We start from the raw sequence: 22,215 nt of genomic DNA, 5'->3' as shown, positions 1-22,215 counted from the left end.
AAGTACATCTGATCTGCAATGAGGGGTGTAATGAGTGTGCTCAGTGGGTCCTGCTACCACAACTATGTTAAGTGTTGAGTAGTTGTGTAGTATGCATCCACTTCTGTTGTTGATGGTGCTGAACCAGGCTATGTGCTTGGCGTTCAAGTCTCCTGCTATGATGGTGGGGTCTGTGGTACCAAGGACAGCATCCAGGTTTCCTGTCAGTAAAGGGTTGCTTGGTGAGTTGTAGGCTGCATATATCTTGAGGCTTCCTGCATTGCATGTGTGAAATTGCATTCCTGTAATTTCCAAGTTGGTGGAGATACGGTTTGATATAGATGGCGATGGCAGTGCTTCCCCCTTTAGTGCTCAGTCTATCGGTTCGGTACATCGTGTATCCTCTCACTTTTGGGTTGTTAGAAGAAAAAGTAGGTTACTGATTAGTATTATATCAGGGTTGTATCTGAGTGTAAATTCCTGTAGTTCTAGTGTTTTACTGAAGAAGTTGGCATTCTGGGCTGCAATTAGAAGCGAGTTGGGTTTTACTTTTGTTTTATTCATTGTTGAGTGCTGTCAGTATGGAATTGGTTCCTTGCAGTAATCTCTTTGTGGAGGATGAAGTTGAGTTTGTTCTGCTGAATTTCTGCAGCATAGTGGCTATCGAGGCAGTTAGTATTGCTGTGATGTTGGAGCCTATTTCATTGCTCTGTATTGTGTCCTTTGGGCAGGCTGCTTCTGCATAGGTCTTGGTGGAAGGTTGATCCCTTTCCTGACTTTTGTTGATAGGGTTTTGTTGGTTTGATGACTGTGCAGCTGAGATGCTTTGAGGTTCAGATTGGGGAATGTTGGACGAATATTGTAGTTCCGTGATTTCTGGGGTGGTGGTTGCATCCTTTGTAGTTTGCTGGGTGGAGACCTCCACAGTTGGCACGTTTGGCTGGTGTGGTTCTTGGTTTTGTGCATGTAATGGTTTGATGTTTCTCACCACACTTCATGCAACTGAACTCGGCTTTGCATAGGCTTTGGGCATGGCCAAACTTTTGGCAACGATGGCATTGCCCTGCTGATGCCCTTTTACTGAGTGGTTCTGTTGTTAAGTCCACAGACCGCGGTTATGTCGTAAATTCGTCTTTGCATGTTCTGGATCTCACCTAATACTAATGGCATCGGTAGTTTACCGGATCTGAGCATCCGGCTGACTTTGGTTGGTGTTAGGCCCTGCTGGGCGAGGTCTGCCGCGATCTCCTCGGAGGTAATGCCTTCAGTGAAACCTCGAAGTACAACCTTGAGATTTCTTTCGCTGCTTAGTGGAAGGTGTGGTACTGTAGTTTGTTGGTGTTCATCATTTTTGTTATCCCTCTGTAGTCTGTGACTGTTGTTGGTTGAATTTTTACTCCTTCGTCGGTGTTTCTGACCCAGCAATAGTCAATGTAATTGTCTGAGGTTTCGTGCAACTGTGATACATTTTTCTTCTTCACGGCGAATTACCGGGGGGACCTTTTCCTTTTTTTCCGGCGCTGTTTGCGAGGATGTTTCGTTTTCCATATGATCATCCTTGGTTCTGCGTCTTTTACTCGTTTGTTCTTCTGTGAAGTCTGTCTGACTGTGGTTCTCAGGTAGGAAGATGGTCGTGTTGTTTTGTTGATTTCTTCAACTTCGTCCTCGATATCTTCGGGTTCATCTGGTTGTGTGTACAGGTTTAGGAAACCTGGTCATTCCGTATCGAATTTTTTAAGTAATAATTTAAATAGTTTTAGTGCTTGATCTTTGTTTAGATGCTGTAGAAGGTCATTAAAGTTATCCATGTCTGTTCGTTGTTAAATCTAGTAAGTGGTGATTGAGGAATTGCGTATGAGCGCAAGTAGAAATCCCGCAGGTTTAGAGACCTGCCAGCAGAAATTCTGTAGAGGATATCGCAGATGCAAAGGACTGCCAGCAATATCGAGCGATTAGCTAAATGCGCGAAGCAACAGCAAATTAAATTTCACAAAACGAAGAACGCTTACCTCTATATATCATTCGAAAATCCAAAAATATCACACTAATCAAAACGCGAGCCGCCATCATCACGCCACTGGCTGCAACGGCATTTTGTACTCCACAATATTAATACCAACTGAAAATACACACAAGACGTTTCTGACTATAAGGGTGAAACAAAATGCTTTTATAATCCCTACTATCTGATAAGGTTGCTGTGTAGAGAAAAGTTTAAGAGCTAAGTGCTCTGCCTGAGTGGGTGCGATTTAAAGATCTTCATTTGGAAGTAGGATGGCTTTGGATCTCCTATATTTGGAGAAATCGGTTTCATCATAATTTGCCGCTTGTTTCACTAAATTCATTTGGATGTGAAGAGGATGCTGAGAACTTTACTGCTGAAGACTGCAGGAAAGAGTAGATGTAGGGGATATTTGTAACCCGGTGGAGTTGGACATTTCTGATATACAATGGTGCGTTTAAGATCATGCGGAGACATTTGTTTTGCACTCTCTGTAGTTTGAGGATATTTGTACTTGAGGTGTGGCTCCAGGCTGGGGATGCATAAGTAATAATGGTTCGAATCATCAACTGATAAAAAAGCAGTTTTGGTATCCAGCTTGCTATTCCTATTGATAAGAGGGTAAAGCTGTGCAATGATTTTTGATGCTTTTGTACATGAGGCTTTTATATGTGGATTGAAGGTTAGTTTTCTGTCCAGCAGTACACCCAGATATTTGGCTTCTGCTTTGCAGGGAATCTTGATATTAAATAGGAAGATGTCATCTTTGGGAGATATTGAGTTTTAGTGAAGAGCATGGCAATACTCTTCTGACGGTTTGCTTGCAATCTCCATTCCGAGAACCAGTGCTCTAATCTCTGCAGGTTTTCTAGCAGTTTCTTGGTGACAAGGTACGGATTAACAGATCTGGTTAGTATAGCTGTGTCGTCTGCGTATAGGGCAATGATAGATGACATTGGATTATGCGGAATGTCCGCCATGTAAATAGTGAAAAGTATCGGTGCCAGTAGGGACTATTGAGGCACTCCTGCCAAGATTCGTCTCTGGGTAGATAATATATCATTTAGTTTGACTTAATTCGTCTGTCACTAAGAAATGACTTTATAATTTAGACTAGAATTTAACGGAATGCCAGCTAAAATCAACAAAGTTATAGTAGTCCAAAGTGCCATAATTTGTCGAACGCCTTTTCTAAGTCAAGAAAAACTGCTCCGGTGTATTGGTGCCAATTGTAACTTGTGGTAATGAATTCGATTAATCTATGAATTTGTTGGGTGGTACTGTGAACCTGGCGAAAACCAAACTGTTCTGAAGGAAGGATGTTTAATTTTTTTACTGAAAGTTGAATTCTGGAAAGGATAGCTTTTTCTGCTATTTTGCCCAAATTAGAAATCAGACTTATGGGACGATAACTTTCAGGCTGCTGAGGATCCTTGCCAGGCTTATAAATAGGAACCACGTCTGCCAACTTCCATGCAAAGTACTTAAACCTGAACATAGCATTTATTATTGTTGTAAGATGTACGATGGCCTTTCGGGGCAACTGAAAATACTAGGATTACATACATATATAAACGAAATTAAAAATACAGCTCCCTCTTTTAGCGTTAAACCTGCTTAAACGTATCAACATAATACTCTCGCACCAGCATTAAACTATCTATTCAAAGACATTCTCAGCTGAAGGAAATCGCTGTTTGACCTTATAACATTTTTAAATTGGTTACTTTCTCTGCAAGCTATGCTAGAAATTTCAAGGGAAAAAAAAAAAAAAATCGGGTGTAACTGTGTCGGAGCACGACCGAAGGGAGTTTACATGAATACGTCACACCAGCGGATTAAATATGTGTTGGGAAGTGTAAATAAATGAAAACAAGTTTAATAATCGATTATAATTTTATTTATCATAAGTCTATGGTAAGAGAAGTAAGATACAAACGGCAGACAAGCTACATCCAAGTTTCTGGCGAAAGTCAAATCAGTACAAGTGCTACCTAGCGTGGTCACCGGGGTCTGAACGTAAGCGAGATTAAACTCACGTTTCATAAAGTCCTGCAGTGATCGGTTTTGTGGGGTACACGACAACTGGGCGACGGAATAAAAAATCAAATATGCAATTCTATTCTGTTGATCTATTACCAGGGAAATTTAAATAATATTTTTTTGAGAAATGGGTTAAAAGAACAGTATAAACATAAAATTTTAAGTTTATTTTTATTGTGTAGGATTACGAATTGTATAGAAGTTATATTGAAATTTCCCATACAAAAAATGAGTCAGCTAGTTAATAAATATTTATATTATATATTTTCGTTTATATCATATATCAAAATTTGTAGGATCGTTTAAGAAAGAGATGGCTAAATCCGAAAATGACAAAAAGGTATAATTGCACAGTATTAAAATAAAAAAATAATAATTTCTTAATATTATTTTGTAATTAATAAACATATTTACAAATGTTACATATATACACTAAAACAAAAAAGTATATGAAATTAAAAACAAATTTTTTGAATTTATTAATTCATATTATAGTTATATGCAATACCACGTAAATATTCTATTATATTTTCCCTATCGTAATTAATAACTTTTTTTAAAATTTTTTGGTCAGCTTCATCGTAACGTCTACGTTTGTGCTCATGTTGAAAACCACCTGCTACAGCTCTTTCATAATCAACATCATATGTTTTTTGAATTTTTTGTAGTCCATTTATAAACATCCATAAATTTGGATGACTTGCGCTGCTGGCAAAGCTCAATTGCAGTTTTCGATGACAGGTTTCCGCAAAATTATTTGTCCTATCGGTTCCATTTATTGTTCTTTGGTACACAGACCAAACGTTTGAGAGAAAAATCGATGGAACCCTGGTTCTGTTATTCCTTAGACGACCTATGTATGTGTTCGTAAACTAAACCATTCTAAAATTGGTTCAAATTCATTGGATAAATGATTCTCAAGTTCAGAAATTGCGTAAATAATATCTTGTTCTGGAACGAAAGCAAGCGAAGTGATCATTTTTGAATTTAAAGCGAATTGCGCATCAGAATTATATCTGGTTAAAAGACTGCATGAAGCTAAATGCTTAAGAAGATTTTGTACGAGATGAAAAAAGCAACCATTTATGTTAGCTTGTGTAAATGCTATACGTAATGCTTGATGAATGGCAATTTCAAAATCAACATTTATATTTTCGGGATCTAGTAATGGCCACATTTCATGTATCATATAAAATAATTTTGTGTATGTTTCAAGAGTCTTATTAGGTAATAAACAGTATAAAACAAGGAAAACAGGACCTCCATCCTTTCTAGCCCAAATAACAAAAATTTGAGCAAAAACGAAGGGGAGAAAGTAAAAATGTGCCATCCATAAATAATTCATTCATGCTTTGGCTCCACACTGCATGGCTTTCACGGCCAAAAATTAATATTCTCACGGGGTCGACCTGTTCCGATCCAGAATCTGCCAATAAAAAACGTTCAAATTGTGATGGACTGAATTCATAATTTAAGTATTCTTCAGGAATAATTATTGTTTCCCTAGAATCAGGATTAATTGGAGTTTTTAAATTTTTTAATCTTCTTTGAATATTTCTGCACAGACTGCTATGATTTGGAAGCATTCCTTCTACCGCAGAAGGAACATTTTGTAGAACTTAAGTTCTGATTGGTGATGGGTTGGTCATTGTTATCCGAAAATTTTTTGGCTGTTGTACTAACTTCTTGTGTTGGCCACATTTCCAGAACTGCTACATGTGTGTTCCTGTTTTTCAGAAAATTAGTGATCCAAAGGTAGGATCAGGACACTTGTCCTGATTCTACCTTTGCATTCTTAGTTTTTATTTTCACATCGCCAAAATTGAATTGAACCTTCTTATCAATCTTGTCTTTAACATAAAGATACCCATTCCAAGCATATTTTTCCTTATCTCTTTGACTTAATATTCTTGAATTATCCATTTCTGAAGAATAGAAACAAGAAATATAAAAAAAAAAGTTTTCACTATTGATATAATTAAGAATTTTTTCAGTACTATTTGAAAAATAGTACTGAAAAAATTCTTAATTATATCAATAGTGAAATATTTCTATACAATTGTACTTAGCAATTTGTTTCATTTGAGAGATAATCAAGAGTTTGAAATTTGTTTAAATTAATTTAGATGTCACGTATACAAATTAGTATACGATTAAGATTATAAATTTTGAATACGTACCATTTATTTACTGAAACTTGTTCTATACACGTCGTAACTAACGTTGACACAAATATCGGAAACGATGTAATAAACAAACAAACTAGTCTTACTGTTTAATAGAAGTCAAAATATCTTGCGAATGCGTATTAAACTAAATAACCGCACACAAAATGCCCAAATGATAAATTGCCAAACAAGACACCTTACGCAGTGAAGCTCAGAAATAAAAATTATAAGCAAGATTTTTCAATTTTTTTGTTTATACCGTTCTTTTAACTCATTTTTACCTGGTAATAGATCAACAGAATAGAATTGCATGTTTTATCTTTTATTCTGTCGCCCAGTTGACCGTGTCCCGTTTTGTGACACATCTACATTGAAGCCACCGGTGGTGATGATGGGCGTATGCAGTCTGGCTTGATACCGAGGATTATTTTCTTTATGCTTTTTCGAGTATTGCAGCAGGGATCGATAGATACAACATTCTATCGCTGACGATGAAGCGTTCGGATTAATGTACACAGCTCCAAGGACAAATTTAGATATACTGGTGATCGTTACGTCATCCAGGCATGCATATATATATATATATATATATATATATATATATATTATACACACACATATATATTTACATACATACCCACTGATGGTTCTTCCACTCTAAATTGACAATCGGTGAAGCTGTTGAGGTTCCTGTAAACGCGACTCCACCGGCGGTGCGTCTGGACAATGACGACGAAGTTGATGGTTGATTGCGTCGCCTTTCTATGGCTGTATTCTTACATGCTTTAAGTTCGAAACTAGATACATTCACAGGTGTGGCATCATCCATCCAGGTTTCACTGATGACCAAGTAGTCAGATCTACATAATGGAATCAGTTTCGATATCTTCGGCGTGCTGCACCAAACTGTGCATTGATCGCAAAGACAAGTAAGACTCCCAGCATCAGTTTTCGCCATTGTCATGATCATCAACCACGTTTAATATCTGAACCTCTTCTGTGATCTTAGCAGTCGACGATCGTTGACCACCGAAACTGTCAACTCGCTTAACCAGCGTCGGCAAGTGGTGTTTCTTCATTCTCTCATATTCATCGTGTACCTCCCTGACAGTGGGAGCTGAATTTCCGTAACCGTGATAAAATTTATAATCGTCTCTCTCGTTAGTCAAATACAGCCCGTCGATAGAAGTGACTCTGCTCAGTGCAACGTACACCAGTTGATTTTGTTGAGACTTGTCGTACTGAAAGACGACTCGATCGAAAGTGCCTCCTTGCGATTTGTGAATCGTTATGGCACAAGCGGACTCGCTGACCTTCAATGCTCTTCCATTGTCACCGATCTTACGAAATCCACATCCATTTCGTTCAATCCATCTTCTGAAGCGGTGGCATAGTCGCTTACATCATTTACATCCATGGGTTCGTGCACCGCTTCCAATTTCTTTCGCCCGATACTTCCTCATTCGTTCCGACCAAGACATTGGGATATTATTGGAAAGCTGACGAGCTGCTCTTTTCCGTCGTATGCGTTCAGCATATTTCTGGCTGACTTTCCGGCGAGTATAGACGGACATTGCGAAATTTCTAAACTTTTTCAACGTCAATGCACATTTTCTTCACAACACTCTTATTGAAATTTAAGAATTATGCGTTAAATCGATAGATCTCGACGAAAGCTATTGAGTGACACTAAACGAGCATCGTACCACGACAGAGTGCGAAGTTATACTGAGTGGAAGTTTCCGAGGCGCAGCGGATCGCACAGAAAAATGGCAGAGCCCCCACTGCCATCCGCGGAGCGCTATCTGAAGGTCACTGACGAATCTTTATTCCCTCGGCTAATAATTTCTAAAGTACTATTACCTTTAGTACTTTAGAAATTATTACGCCAAACCTTTCGAATGATTTCGTTACACTCAACTTTTCGTCCCGTACTCCCTGCTACTGTTCTGAATTTAAAGACGTATTCACGTCCATAAAGCGCTGCTAAATCGCATTGGAGAATAAACAAATATTCGATAAAACGACAACATATCAAATACCACAGTCAAAGTACAAAGTATAATAATCACTACGCATTCGGGGCTCAGAATAATCGTTATCCTCTGGTAAATACAAAATTTTTTTAAATAAATTCTCTATGTAAGTAGATCGGAAAAAATAAGAGAAGTCATTACTGCGTATTTTAAATAACGTTGCATCATCCTTCCAGCGGAACTTATTTGTCATCGCAGTTACGGTTTCCCGTTCTGCCGCCAGAGTGCGCAATCAAGTGTGTCACGAATTTAATTAGTCTCTTTTGTCTGTTGAACATTACGAAAGCTTCTTCGGGCTCCTCTTGTATAACCAAATTTATCACACTATTTCAACCTCTAAAATATTGGGGGGGGGGGAAGATATCTGCTTTACAGTGGAAAAGTCAATTAGAGATTATTAAAAGACGTGAAAAGGGTGAAAGCGTTTCATCACTTGCAGCCGAATTTGGTACTGGCAAAACAGTAAGTTGTAATGAAGTCCTAGCAGCTGCAGAAACATTACTTAAATTCGTGGAGAGTCAAGTTGATGTTGATTATATTGAAGTTTTACCAATTACTGGAAGTATAAGAAAAAATAAAAACACAAAATAATGCTACAAAGGAAAAACGACTACTCATACCTGCGTCGTCAACATGTGCCTTATTTCTCCAGTATACAGCGAAAACAAGTACCAAAAATATCAAGTGTTCTTTATAAAACAGCAATCCAGTAATAAAGCAGTAAACAACGTATATGGAATGTTCCAATCGTTTTCTGGAAACCGTATTACTGTATCAAGGGTATACCAGGACTGAATTAACCATGAATAGACAAGAAGACGGTTTCCAGAAGGGCTCACATTGGTTAGCCACGCGTGGTTGATCCTAGCGGTGAGCGTTGAGTGTCACGACTAGTATCTCAGCAACGACGTCGAATAGTCACATAGCTCACTCACCAATACAACAGCGGGTTAGTTCGACCCATTTTCATATGCACCATACCTTGCTTCGCCTGGGATTCCACAACGAGAGACCCAGAAGGGTACTCATTATGTTTGGAAGGGTACTCATGATGATAACCAGGCATCGCAAACAAAACCTCGCATGGGCCAAGGAATGCCGGCAAATGACCCTCGACAGATGGAAGAAGATCGTCTGGAGTGATGAGTCTCATTTCCTGCTACACCATGCGCAGGTCGGATTCGTATTTGGTATAAGCAGCATGAAGTCATATCCCCTGGTTGCACAGTTGGGGTTCAAACAGGCTGGTCGAGGTGTTATGGTCTGTGGAGCTTTTACCTGGCACGCCATAGATTCATTGGTTATTATCCCACAAACACTGAACGCTACAGGGCACCCGTTAGCCGACCATCTCTATCCATATCTGCAGAAGGCCCACCCTCTAACCCGACCACAATGGCATCTTTCAAACAAGACAACGTACCTTGTCATCGGGCATCAATGTGGCGATAACGAATTCTCCACATTGCGTTGGCCCCCAAACTCCTCTGACTGCAACCCAATTGAACATATCTGGGACATGCCAGAACGAGGTATGAGAACAGCTGATCCTCCTCCACGAAATGATAATGAATTGAGTTGTTGCAGTGGACATGGATTGAGTTATGCATGAAGGATGTTCGGCACATTGAGGAATCTGTTCCTTGGTGTTTGTCATCCGTGATTGCGCAGAGAGGTGGACCAACGCGTTATAGTATGCCCACGCTTTTGAGATCTCCACTTGGAAACTTGTCAAGAATAGTCGATTCATGCTGAAGGGGAGAAAGAAATGAAGGACGTGCGAATTGGTCGCCAACACGCGAAATCACGTGCTTTATAGGTAAATTTTTCCAACTGTTATACAAGCAACATAGTTAACTATAATGATCATAAAACAGAAGTTAATTTTCCGACGTGTAATAATAAACAACTCATCTCGCAATACGGATTGATTACCCTATTATCGGAATGGATTCTCCTTTTTGTGACATGCGTAGAAGTGTCGAAGGATCTCTAATCGGTGGGCGAACTATATTAGGTGGGATTCCACACCTAGTGAAAGCTAACTCAGTAGTTCATTTATTACGCAAAGGCTCTATTAATGCTTTTCTAAATGTCTAAATAAGGATAATCTGCATACCCCCCCTTTTAGTATCTGTCTTAGTGTGAACATCTGGTCATTATGAAGCTACTTCTTCGGAATCCTGCTTGATATTTACCTACATTTTCTCCAGCATCTGTCAAAATTCTTTTAATAAAATGTTAGATTAAATTTTGTAGTCTACAGACAGTAGCGATATCCCTCTGTAATTTTCACGTTCATTTGTTTCTTTTATATATATATTATATTATTTATATTGGTATAATTAATAACGATTCTGAGGATCTTCCTTCATTATCCCCATTTTAAATTTACTAGTTTATCTATTTCATTCATTATCAGCATATTTGATGAGTCCCATTACGTCATTACCTGTCATGGGTGTTTACTTCATCAAGTAATTGTGTGCACATTTTCAGCTATATGCCTTTTATTGCTGACCGCTTGATTGCAACTTTATGCATACGGCTTAACTGTGGAAAATATTAGTTACTGGTTTGCTGAAAAGAGGTTGAATCAAATCCTAAATGGTGCTTTGCATAATACAGCGGACAAGACAGTAAAAATAAAAAAAATTTAATTAGCGACGAAAACCGTACTTTTACGCATAAAATATTCAAAACATTTTCAGATGAATATGGCGACTTGCTTTTGCACAATCGAAGCTTGGTTGAATACTAGAAAATATTGAGCGAGATTTTCCAAACTTCGGAAAGAAGTTTATCCCCTTTTATTGGAAGGAAGAAAATATAGTACTAGCTATCTTAACTGATATCAAGCAGCATTTGAATGAATTAAATAATGCAAAAGATTTTTTTTTTTTTTTAACATGTTCATTGCCAATCACGCGATGCGAGTTCTCACCAAACGGCCGATCACGCGTTATCGCGTTGACGTTGCTAACTAAATAAAAAATAAAAAAAAATTTGGCCACCACACGAAATTCCAATTTTCAGCTTGGCAATGAAAGTGTTAAATAACAATACTTGAAACTAAAGATTTTAAAGCATTTGTTCCTCGGTTCAACGCGATTAAGAATTCTGTGCAGGTATTAGCAATTTGACTTAAACCAAGCAGGCGTCTATTCAGCAATGAACTGAATTCAACGTTGTCACTGAAAGCACAAAATTATATAGATAATTCTTCAATGCTTTCGCCGAAAAGCATTGAAGTAGACATGCAACAACTTTTAGTTTAGTTTAATTGCACATAGAGCTGTCATTAACTTTTCTTTTGTCTTCCCCAATTTTTAAATTTCACTTTTTCTAAAATTAAGGGGATTAAAAAAGGGACAAATTAAGCAGGACATGTTTTATATTTGCATCATCTTGTGTGTGTGTTTAAAAAAAAAAAAAAATGCAGCCTGCCCATCTAACCCTGTTAAAAATCTTGGCTGGCATATAGATGTTGGACAGCGCTTGGGCTATACAGAAACCAGTTTTTGTGATACGTGAACGACAATTTGTTTCTTTTATTGAGTGAGCCTGCGCTTCTAAACGCTGTGGGCGAACATATAAAACTGAAGTGGAGGTTCAAATCAGATGAAACTGTGGGTGGAGAAGGATTTACAGTACGTTCTCTTTCGCCTTCACTGGTGTGGGAAATAATCATCAAGATCGGCTCGACAGCACAAAGGCTATGGGGTGGCCTCGCTCCTATTTTTTTTTTTTTTTTTGTAAACTTCATCTCCATAAAAATAATGAATGGTGGGCACACAGTTAATCCCCATCACACAACACGAAACTAAGTCCTGGACTCCTCTGCCTTCTCTACAAGAATAATCGGATTTTCGGATAAGAGATAGTTTATATAGGGTCACTATACGTCGAACTTAAATTTGCCTAATCTGCATAACCAAGCGTATCTCCACACCTGCGCTTCTCAGTCTACCTATACGTATCATCATTCAGAAACATTAGCTCTGCTTAAGACCACCTTAAATCATTCCATAAAACAACGTCGGCATATAAGATTTACTCGCCCCACTAATTCCAGCCTCAAGAGTGCATTACTTGTATGTGAATTGCTGCAATATTATTGACAACACCCAGAATCATTACTCGTGCAGGCTTTCAGAGTATAAGTTTATCACGAATTTCTGAAATTTTCTTCGTTATAATAGCCATTAAAAACCTACGTTTATTTTTATTCCGAAGCAGAAACTCCGTTCAGTACTAAGGAATTTGAAATTTCAGAGATGTGCATTTTTCGTAAACGAACTCTCCGTCGGTGGTCAAGTATTTACAAATTAAAGGCTTCAGTTCAGCGACAAAATTATATAAGCGCCTCCGTAGCGCAATTGGAAGAACGACGGTACGTTGCGCCCTTCGACTGGAAAAGGCCTAAATTCGATTCTCGTCGTGAAGGGAAGAATCTTTACGTGGGCTAACTCACCTTCGATTTAAAATTGAAGGTATTAGCCGATCTTATACGGAGGTAGCAGAGTTTTTTCCCGGAAACTCGGGTTTTTCAACCCGCATACAGATAAATCGGCCTTCAGGACATACGCAATTTACAGACAAAAAATACTAGTGGTGGTGGTGACGATGGGCAGTAGATAGATGATGAATGTAAGCAGTAGAGACGAAGTGTTGTAGAGTAGGTGCCCTCCCTCGATGAGACTTTGGACTCCTTGGAGGTGTCACTAAATAATAAAATTATTAAATCCAGTATTATTTCAAAGCCAAATATAGAAACTATGAAAGTTTCGTAAGGTAAGTTGACCAGAGAGCTTATGGGAATACACTCCCCGGCATTCACGAGTTGCCTTAGCGCAGACTACATTTAGAAAACATAAGCGTCACCAAAGCGTCTATATATTCGCTTTCTATTAGTCCATTTTAATAATGGTTTCATTGGCAGACAGCTATTTCGAACTGGTTGGTTTTCATCGGAGAACAGACAAAAATTCTCGTTAAAGCGAATATATAGACGCTTGGACAGCGTTTATGTTTTCTAAGGTCCGAGCTAAGGCAACGCGTAACATGGCCGAGAGTGTCTTCCTAAATAATGCTGGATCTAATATCCTCTTAATTTATATACTTTTGCATCGCCGAAACGAAGCCTTTTGGCTCTTTATTTTAGTAAATACTTTACGCATCGACCGAGAGTTCGCTTACGAAAAATACACCTCATTGACCAGTACCATCTCAACAGTATTGTAGGCCCCTGGGCGAAGCCTGGGAAATGTATTTTTTTTAAAAATCTTATTTATAGTATAGTATGAAAAGTATTTAGTTATTGACATATTGTGCGCCATCTCCAGTTTTCTTTCTTAGCTTAGTGTTCCAGCGAGAGGTCGACTCTGCCAAGAGATCTCTCATGAATAATATTGCGGCATGGGGCCCCTGAGCAACTGCCTAGTGTGCCCATGCTTTAAGACAATCCTGTCTCCGACATTTCAAGTTCCTTAGTACTGAACGGGAGTTTTCGCTCTCTTAAGGTTCCTTCCGGGTCTGGCTCCAACTGAGGTGAGCTGAAGATTTCGAGGGTAGGTGTTTTCCGGCGTAGCCTCTATCGGGCAGTGTCGGCAAATGCTTTTACTCTCAAATATGAACACAGTTCTGCTCAGTGACAAGGCGAGCTTGTCACTGATTGGAACCTCTGCTGAGTTGGATGATTCTTCGGGCACTCGTTGGGAGTGGTCTAGGGGATCGCCTAATTTTTAGAGAGGAGCTTTAATTACAGTGCCTGGTCGAAACAGCTGTCAGGACAGTGAAACGTCATCAAAATGAACTGATAGAAAGCGAATATACAGACGCTTGGGCAGTGTTTGTTTTTTTAATTAGTCCGCGGTAAAGGCAACTCGTGAATCCCGTGAGTGTATTCCCGTAAGCTCTTTGGTCAACTTATTTTTTTTTTACGAAACTTTCTACCATTCGGCATTTGAAATAATGCCGAATCTACTTGACTTATATAATTTCTCTACCATGACGATATGCTCAGCATTGTTGTTTCGTTCGTCTTTTCGACTAACGCTATGTGCACCACACTAATTAGATGCGCATTAATTTAATTTTGTGTCTCACCATAAAACTACGCAAGATATTCATTTATATATGGTGGTTATATTAGTAATATTAGTAAAATAATTGCACCAATATAAAATATTAGTGCAATTGCTAAATGCAATCCATATTGACACACAACCAATGGAATGGAGCATGCATCAAGTATTCAATAAGCAATTTACCTCTGGGACTAACATGGAGTTTAGGTGCGTCAGATAATTAACAATATGGGTGACCGAAACACCTTCAAACAGAGAATGATAGTGAGAGCCAGATGGGAGATGCGGAATATGAAATATATTTAACAGAATATCTCAAATTGTTGTCGTCCTGCAAGGCGTCTTGGGCGTATCAAAATTGATGTGATACATCAGGTCAAAGTTCTGGAGCTAGAAACAGCTGACTGGGATAGACAAATGTTCAATATACATGTTTTGGGCTGTGAATTCGCTAGAAGGATCCACAGTCAACGAATCTGGTGGAACTGCTAGAATTCATCATGTCCATCAGGGGATAGAACACCTCATGAGTATTTCCAGAAAATCTAGCAGAGATAATGCCCAATACCAAGGATATTCTGAAGGTTCGCCGTGGCCTAACATACTATTACGCGGGTATTTCTAATAAGCTAGCCACTCAACGTCTAACTGAGTGCATCTTTTTGAGAAACTCTGCATATAAGTTATGAGATTTGTAGAGCTCATATTGTTACCACGTGCATGGACTTATTCCACTTTCCACTAGGACACTTAAGGCAAATTTTTTACGTTTTATTGTTACCGATTTCATTGACTTGGTCATCGAAAGAAGATTGTAATGTGATCAGAAGAGCAGTGCTATATAACCCCTCGCTCTCTTTCCCATGGAAGAATGTCATGAAAGGTAGCACCACTTGTGGATGAACCGAGCAATGTAATAATAATAATCATCACTTACTGGGCTCCTGTTTTCAGCCCGACAGTATTTCTATTCTGGTTTTGGATTGATCGAGTATATAACTTTAATTATACATAGAAGATTTCTAAAATTAAAGAAAAAGTAGGTTGGAGTAGTAATAAACGGGTTGATTTCTCAGTTATCGGAGAAAGTGCGTTTCTAGTACTAATACCAGGGTCCTGGTATTACGTCGACCGCCTGCAAAGCTGAAATGGGCGCCCCCAAACAAATGACAATTTATTTATTTTTTGTCATAATCAAATGGAAAGAATTTACAAGAAAGAAATTAAATTACACATTTGTTCTTGAAAATATTTTATTAATTAAAATTTAAATTTCCTAGTTTTGATATTAACAAAATTATCTATAATATTCTTAATGTCCAAGTTTTCACATATATCATTTTTATTAATGCTAGACTTTCAAGCCTTGTTTGTAACATACATGTTCTTAAATAAGTCTTAATTTAAGTTTCCAAAACGAACGCTCACCGCTTGCTATACTAACAGGTATAGTTAATAATATTTTTAAAACAATTGCAAAATTCGGAAAAGATAAATTATTCGACACAATATATTTAAGAATATCGAGAGGATTTTCAATTTTTGAAGTATCGTTTCGAAACATGTCTGTATAAGGTTGTATCTCATCAAAGAGTTCCATGGCATTTATATCTTTATTGTTATCATCTTTCAAAAGAATTTCTAAGTCGTCGCAGTTTTTTCTTCTCTTTTCTTAATTTGGAAAAGTCTATACAAAAAACTAAAATTATCAACGTCAGTTTTAAGTTGTTCAAAACGTTAGTTTAACGAAGTCGATGCAGTATCTAAAAGTGTACAAAATACGTTGACTTTAAATTTATCTTCTGGTGTTTGTGGCTCTTCATCAGGATGTTCGTATTGAAACTGACGTTTTTTCTTCCGTTGTCGAACTTCTAATACAGATTTAAACTCTGTTTCTCCACTTATTATTACTTAATTCGTTTACAAAAATTTAAAGAAAGAATGAAACTTCATACTAATACTTCGAAACGGCGTCCGCCTGCAATGCAGGCTGGCTTCTGCCGGCCCTGACTAATACCGTCTGCTTCCCCCCCCACCCCCCCCAATCCATCCAGGGCTAACACTTAAGCTTTCGAAGTATCCATTGGATAAGTAGTATTCTTAAAACCAAAATTTACAAAAAATTAAACTAAGATCAGCGTTGTCATCAGTCAAATTAAGATAACTGAACTAATTTGAACAATAAAGCAAAATTTTATTTTCATTGTTAGATGAATAATGCTATCCGAATGGATACCATCTTCACTCCCAACCAGTTGTGTATTCAAATCCCGCATGGTTAGGGATATTTATGACAGTAATTAAGTGGTCGATGATATTCATCACCTGATGCGAAACCCACCTTCTTACTCGAAGACTAAAGTATCTGGAAAAACAACTACCACGTTTGAGCTACAGAGTAAGAGAACGAACCGATCATGTCCGCTTAACCGACATCTAGTATTCAAGAGGTAGGTTAAAGCGTACATAACCTTTGGTGGTAGGATTCGCATAAAAAAAAGGTAGCTATCTATTGGTAGACTAAACTTGTTATGCAGATTCGCATGTTCCTCTATTGCATTTGAAAAAGCGAAAAGCATGTTTTTGAAAAAAATCACAACTTCTGTTATGTAAGATATTCTTAAAGAAGAAATCCCTGCGCCACAGAACCATTAAATAATTTATGATGTGGCCAACATCAATATCGCTTAATAACTATTCAATTAAATACTATTCAATTTAATAAAGTGTTTCCATACCTCATTAATTCGAGTTGGCCATTACCAGTTACTCCTTGCTTGCGCACAATTACACGAGCATCCGAATCTTCCAAAGTCGATTACACAGTAAAAAAAAAAAAAAAACTCACAAATAATATATTTATTTACTGTCTATGCGATAACATTCCTTCAACTTCAAATACCTCATCTCCTATCTCACGCCGTAAACTACGCAACATCACACGACACGTAGCTACAATTGTGATTAAGAAGTTAGTCACGTGGATCCCTTCATGTTGTCCAATTTGCATAGAGACACACACACACACAGTTTTTTTTTTTTTTTTTTTTTTTTAATACGCTGCCACTGTACTTATAAACATGTTAATACATAAGTGGGTTTAAAATATTTCCTTTATCTCATCTTCATGCAATGACACACACACACAACAAACTCCGTGAATCCATAATAAAAGCAAGGGTGGGGAAGGTGTTCGCGAGAAGAGATCGTTGCGTGGCAACATTCAAGGGAAAACCACACATGAACTACAATCCAACAACAGTTTATCACACTCGCTTATAATGTATGAAATAGTTATCTAATATTGCAAAACTCTCGTGCCAGTGGAATGTATTTCCCCTCCACATTAAAAAAAAAAAAAAAAAAAAAAACGAATTTTCATTAAAATGCGAAAAAAAACAACAACTTTTTTTTTCTTTGTAATTTGTGACAGCTTCTATTCCACCTCCATTTTCTCGGGGATTATCTATTTGAGCATACTTATTATTAACATGGCGTATAAGCTTGTAATGTCATTATAATTTGAAAAATCAACATATAAATCGATACATTAAAAGTCTAATTTACCTGTTTATCTTGGATTCATATAGCTTTTTAATACTCTGTGTTTTCTAAATTCAACAGATTTTTATTTCTATTACAGCAAAAATCTCACAGTGAAATAAATAAACATTATTTATGTTTATTTATTTATAAAATAAATAAATTTTACCGTAGGTTTTTAGTGTTATCTCGTCAGAGAGGAACCATTGTATGAACTGTAGTCGATTCATACTGTTGCAGGTTGGGTGTGCAGTCGTGGCTTATGCAACCCACGCTACAAAATTCACGTGAATTTGACCGTACGTAATTGCATTTTTATCGATGTATAAAAGTTTTAAGAGTGCATCAACGCTCATCTCAATTGGTCCAATGCGATTAATTGTAGGATAACTTTGAATACTTTATCAATTAATTGTAACTAAATCTGCACAGAGTGGGGGACAATGTGTTTGTTTTAAGATACTGTATATTAGTAAACAATAATGAAGGAGAATGCTATATTTGGTTGGTATATTTGAATGGCTCAAAGCCGTAAAATTTGGAAGAGTGGGACAAGGCTTACCTCTTTCGACTACAATACTGTTTCCATTGTAAATATGGACAAAAAGTTGTAAATTTATCAAAAATTATATATTAACAACTTGTCTATATCACATATGATAAACTGTATGTATAACAGTGGACATCCCACGATGAGTCTGACTCCATGGAGGTTTTTGTAATAATAATAATAATAATAATAATAATATATGAAAACTTGCCTATCACGTCAGTTCACACTTCTCAAGCAAAACAGAAGGAACTCAGAAAACAAAAACAAACAAACAAAAAAAAAAAAAGCAATTCATGAACCCAAGTTTCCCGGTGAAAACCCCCTACACCCGCATGAGACCGGCTAACTCACTTTAATCGAAATATACCAGATAAAAGTTCCTCACGTCTTGGACGAGAATCGGACCCGGGTCTTTCCAATTAAACGACTTCGTCTGTACCGACTGAGCTACGGAGGCTATAATATTAATATATTAATAGTAATATAATCATGGCCTGGCCGGCAAAATGATCAGCGTTCCACTCTCCAACCGCGAGGCTGTGGATTGGAATCTCAATATGGGCAAGGGAGATTACGACCACTGCATTGGAGGTCTGAAGTGACTTGAAAAAAGTTCTACGTTTAGAACTTCTCTAGAGCAGGATTTACGAATGAGAGCTCTTAGCATGGCTTCTCTCAACCTAGCGGTTGGTGGGCAGCAGTGCTACATTAATAGGGAATGATTACAGAAAAGGTGAATTCCCGCTGACTTCCTTGTCCAGTAGTATTCAAGTTATGTTAGAATTCTATATCTGTAGATGTGTGTGTGTGTTCACGGCGTCTGCCTGTTTTGAGAGACGAAAAACACGAGTTTCCGAGAGATAAAAATCCTACCCCACCATATGAGATCATGCAGTCAGAAATCACTTTTAAAGATCTTTGTGCGAATTGAATTCAATCAATGGGAAATAAATTCTCGCTTTACGAGAGAGTGCTAGGAACGAATTAACTCGTAAAGGCGGGAACGACCTGTATACTGTTATTCTTGAGCCAGGGTCGTACTTATGCACAGGCGCACGAGGCTCTAGTTGGTGCTCCTAAAAAATTAGGGCAAATTTAAATCTCCCAATGAGATTAAAAGTATAATTAATTAAAATCGAATATAAAAAAAATAATGATTATTTCTGTTAAATTTCCTATATTATTATAATAATATAGGAAATGTGAAATGTATTTTTTTATTAATAAATGTAATAAAAAATTATATATATATATATATATTGATTTTTTTTTTCGTTTTTATTTATTTTGTAAGGGGGGGACGCTCCAGCGCCTAGGGAAAAGTGTAATTACGGCCCTGTCTCGAACTAAATTGCCTCATAACCATTGTACTTAGATTCGTGTACGAAAAACATTTAATAAAAGCCTGTTAAAAATAATGATGCAGTTTCACCACCTGGTGTTCTGATGATGAAATATTAGAGATTAAAAAAAAATGTAACTATCAAGGTTATCTAAAAACGAAAGTGATTAAGGACTTACGGAAGTTTACAAGAAAAAATGACATTCGCATTCAAGTATTTAAAGAACAAAAACTACACTATGGCCTTCTAGCTGCGATGACATCACGAAGAATAACTGGTCCATTTGTGTCAGGTGAGGTCAAGGTGCTTTGTTGGTATACTAGAGGGAAAACAAAGGTAGTAAAGTTGAATTGCACAACAAGGTTAATTGCAATGGCCTTTATACGACTTGATTTTCTCAGTTCCTTAACTACAAATTGAAAACCTTATTATCCATGATTGGAGCCACTGTTACAGAGAAGGGGTTTAATTGTAATTAAGATTTGGTTACAGTTCAGTTCAAATTATTACTAATAAAAAAGAAAAAGAAAAACACGATAAAGATCACCGTGCAGACAAGTGCGAGTTTGGCTGCTAACTAAACGCGGTTCTAGGTGTTTATTTGAACTTTCCAGACCCCCCCTCCTTTGTATTATTCATGAGTCAAGAACATGCAAGAAGGATGTGATGAAGCCAATAACCAAAACTGAATGGTGTCGGTGATATTTGACAGAAAAGTGTTCTGACGTATTGGTGAGATGTGGACCTTGCATGTGCCAGGCATAAAAATCTTTATATTATGCACAACTGTATATGTAGTGTCAAATTTCAAGATATATTAATTTAAACAAATTATTTTTCTTTATGCACTTTACAAGAAATGTATTTTTTATTACAGTACCTTTTCTTATTTTTGACATCTCGTTTTCCTTTATAGGTGCGTCATGAAGCCATCTTGTAAGACGTCAGGGTTCATCGTTGCGCTGGTTGCTGTTCTGATTGCAGATCATACTATACATTGCAATTTATCCAAAGTTGCTAAAACATTAGTCGAATCAAACAACAGGTTTGGGATATCTGTATTCAATACGCTAGTCGCTGAGAACAGTAATGTAATGTTATCTCCGTTGAGTCTTTCGTTAGCACTAGGTATGTTGTATTTGGGAACAAGAGCAGAGACAGCGAGTGAAATAGAAAGAGCCATGCATTTTTCATTAAATGATTCGGAAACTGTGCATTATGGATTCTATGAGTTACGTGACCTATTAGACGAGAACAAAGGTGAATATGACATGAGTATATTTAATGCAGCAGTGGTTCAAGAGAACTATAATATTTCATCGATTTATAGAGCGAAACTTCAAAAGTTTTATAAAGCCGATCTGTTTGAAGTGAACTTTGAAAGACATGGGGAGCTGATTAAAGAATGGCTAAATGCGTGGACTAAACTGAAAACCGAGGGGAAAATCGAAAATCTTCTAAGTAGCGTTCCCAGTACAACAACACGATTGCTGCTACTGAATGCAAATCATTTCAAAGGAATATGGCAATATCAGTTCAGTCCAGAAAACACAACGCAGTCGGTCTTTTATAATAAGGGTATACAAGAAACTATCGTTCAGATGATGATGATTACTGGGAACTTCTCTATTTACACAGCTGAAGCATTAGATATCCAGGCAATCGCATTACCGATGAAAGGAGATATCACATTTCTTGTAATAATGCCTCTCGATAATGAATATTTTCAGGAATTGGAGAAGAATCTTACCACTGCTTTTCTGGAAGAAGTTATTGCAAATATTAGCATGAAGCAAGTTCAAGTGTATCTTCCTAAATTTAAATTGGAAAGTAAATTCCATCTCCAGAATCAGCTGAAGTTTCTAGGGATGGAGAGTATGTTCACAGAAACAGCGGCTGATTTATCAGGGATCAGTGACGCTGAAGGTCTGCATGTTGACGACGTGATTCATCAAGTCAGCATAAATGTGAACGAAGAGGGATCTGAGGCTTCTGCCTTGTCTGTTATTGGCATAGTCACCAGGAACCGTTTTACTGTTCTTGAATTTAATTATCCATTTTTGTATTTTATAATTGATGAAATGAGTGGATCCATCTTATACATGGGACAGGTGGCGGAGCTGTAATGAAATTTTGAACTGCTATTTTTTTTAATGTCAATAAAAGAGATAAAACAATAAAATATAGGGGAAGGATTGTGAATTTTGTTTTAAATTATCCTTTTTCATTCCAGTATTAACAATCAAAAAAGTTTAAACACGTGTAAAATAACAAACAGCAGATGTCCCAATTTCAGATCGATGTTGGGTGGATATTCTCTCTCGCAAATATTCATAGGCTTCATTAAGTTTTTTAACTGAAACTATGCTTCACTATGCATGTACAAAATGTGCTCAAAAAAATTCCGGACTGAACGCTAGATGACGAAAGTGCATTGGGTACAAAACTCTACTGACAAG

The 22,215-nt window shown here is 37.4% G+C and overlaps 1 protein-coding gene and 1 long non-coding RNA gene across 2 annotated transcripts in view; one reads left to right on the top strand and one right to left on the bottom strand.

Moving 5' to 3' along the window:
* LOC150101188 (uncharacterized) overlaps positions 1–17,339 on the bottom strand; it is a 320,189-nt gene extending 302,850 nt beyond the window's left edge. The window contains exon 1 of the long non-coding RNA XR_016549191.1: positions 17,056–17,339. This is a non-coding gene — a long non-coding RNA (uncharacterized LOC150101188). The remainder of the gene's footprint in view (positions 1–17,055) is intronic.
* Positions 1–21,958, top strand: part of LOC150101187 (intracellular coagulation inhibitor 3-like) — a 33,082-nt gene extending 11,124 nt beyond the window's left edge. Inside the window, exon 2 of the mRNA XM_090402103.1 lies at positions 20,673–21,958. Coding sequence (XP_090258229.1) covers positions 20,680–21,882 — 1,203 coding nt within the window. The 5' untranslated portion in view covers positions 20,673–20,679 and the 3' untranslated portion in view covers positions 21,883–21,958. The remainder of the gene's footprint in view (positions 1–20,672) is intronic.
* The last annotated feature ends 257 nt before the right edge of the window (positions 21,959–22,215 follow it).

The sequence above is a fragment of the Typopeltis vanoorti genome, chromosome 12, assembly GCF_054136105.1.
Source record: "Typopeltis vanoorti isolate ZY-2024b chromosome 12, IOZ_Tvanoo_1.0, whole genome shotgun sequence".
NCBI lineage: Eukaryota > Metazoa > Arthropoda > Arachnida > Uropygi > Thelyphonidae > Typopeltis > Typopeltis vanoorti.
Note: the sequence above shows the minus strand (reverse complement) of the source record. Positions and strands in the feature narration are given on the sequence as shown.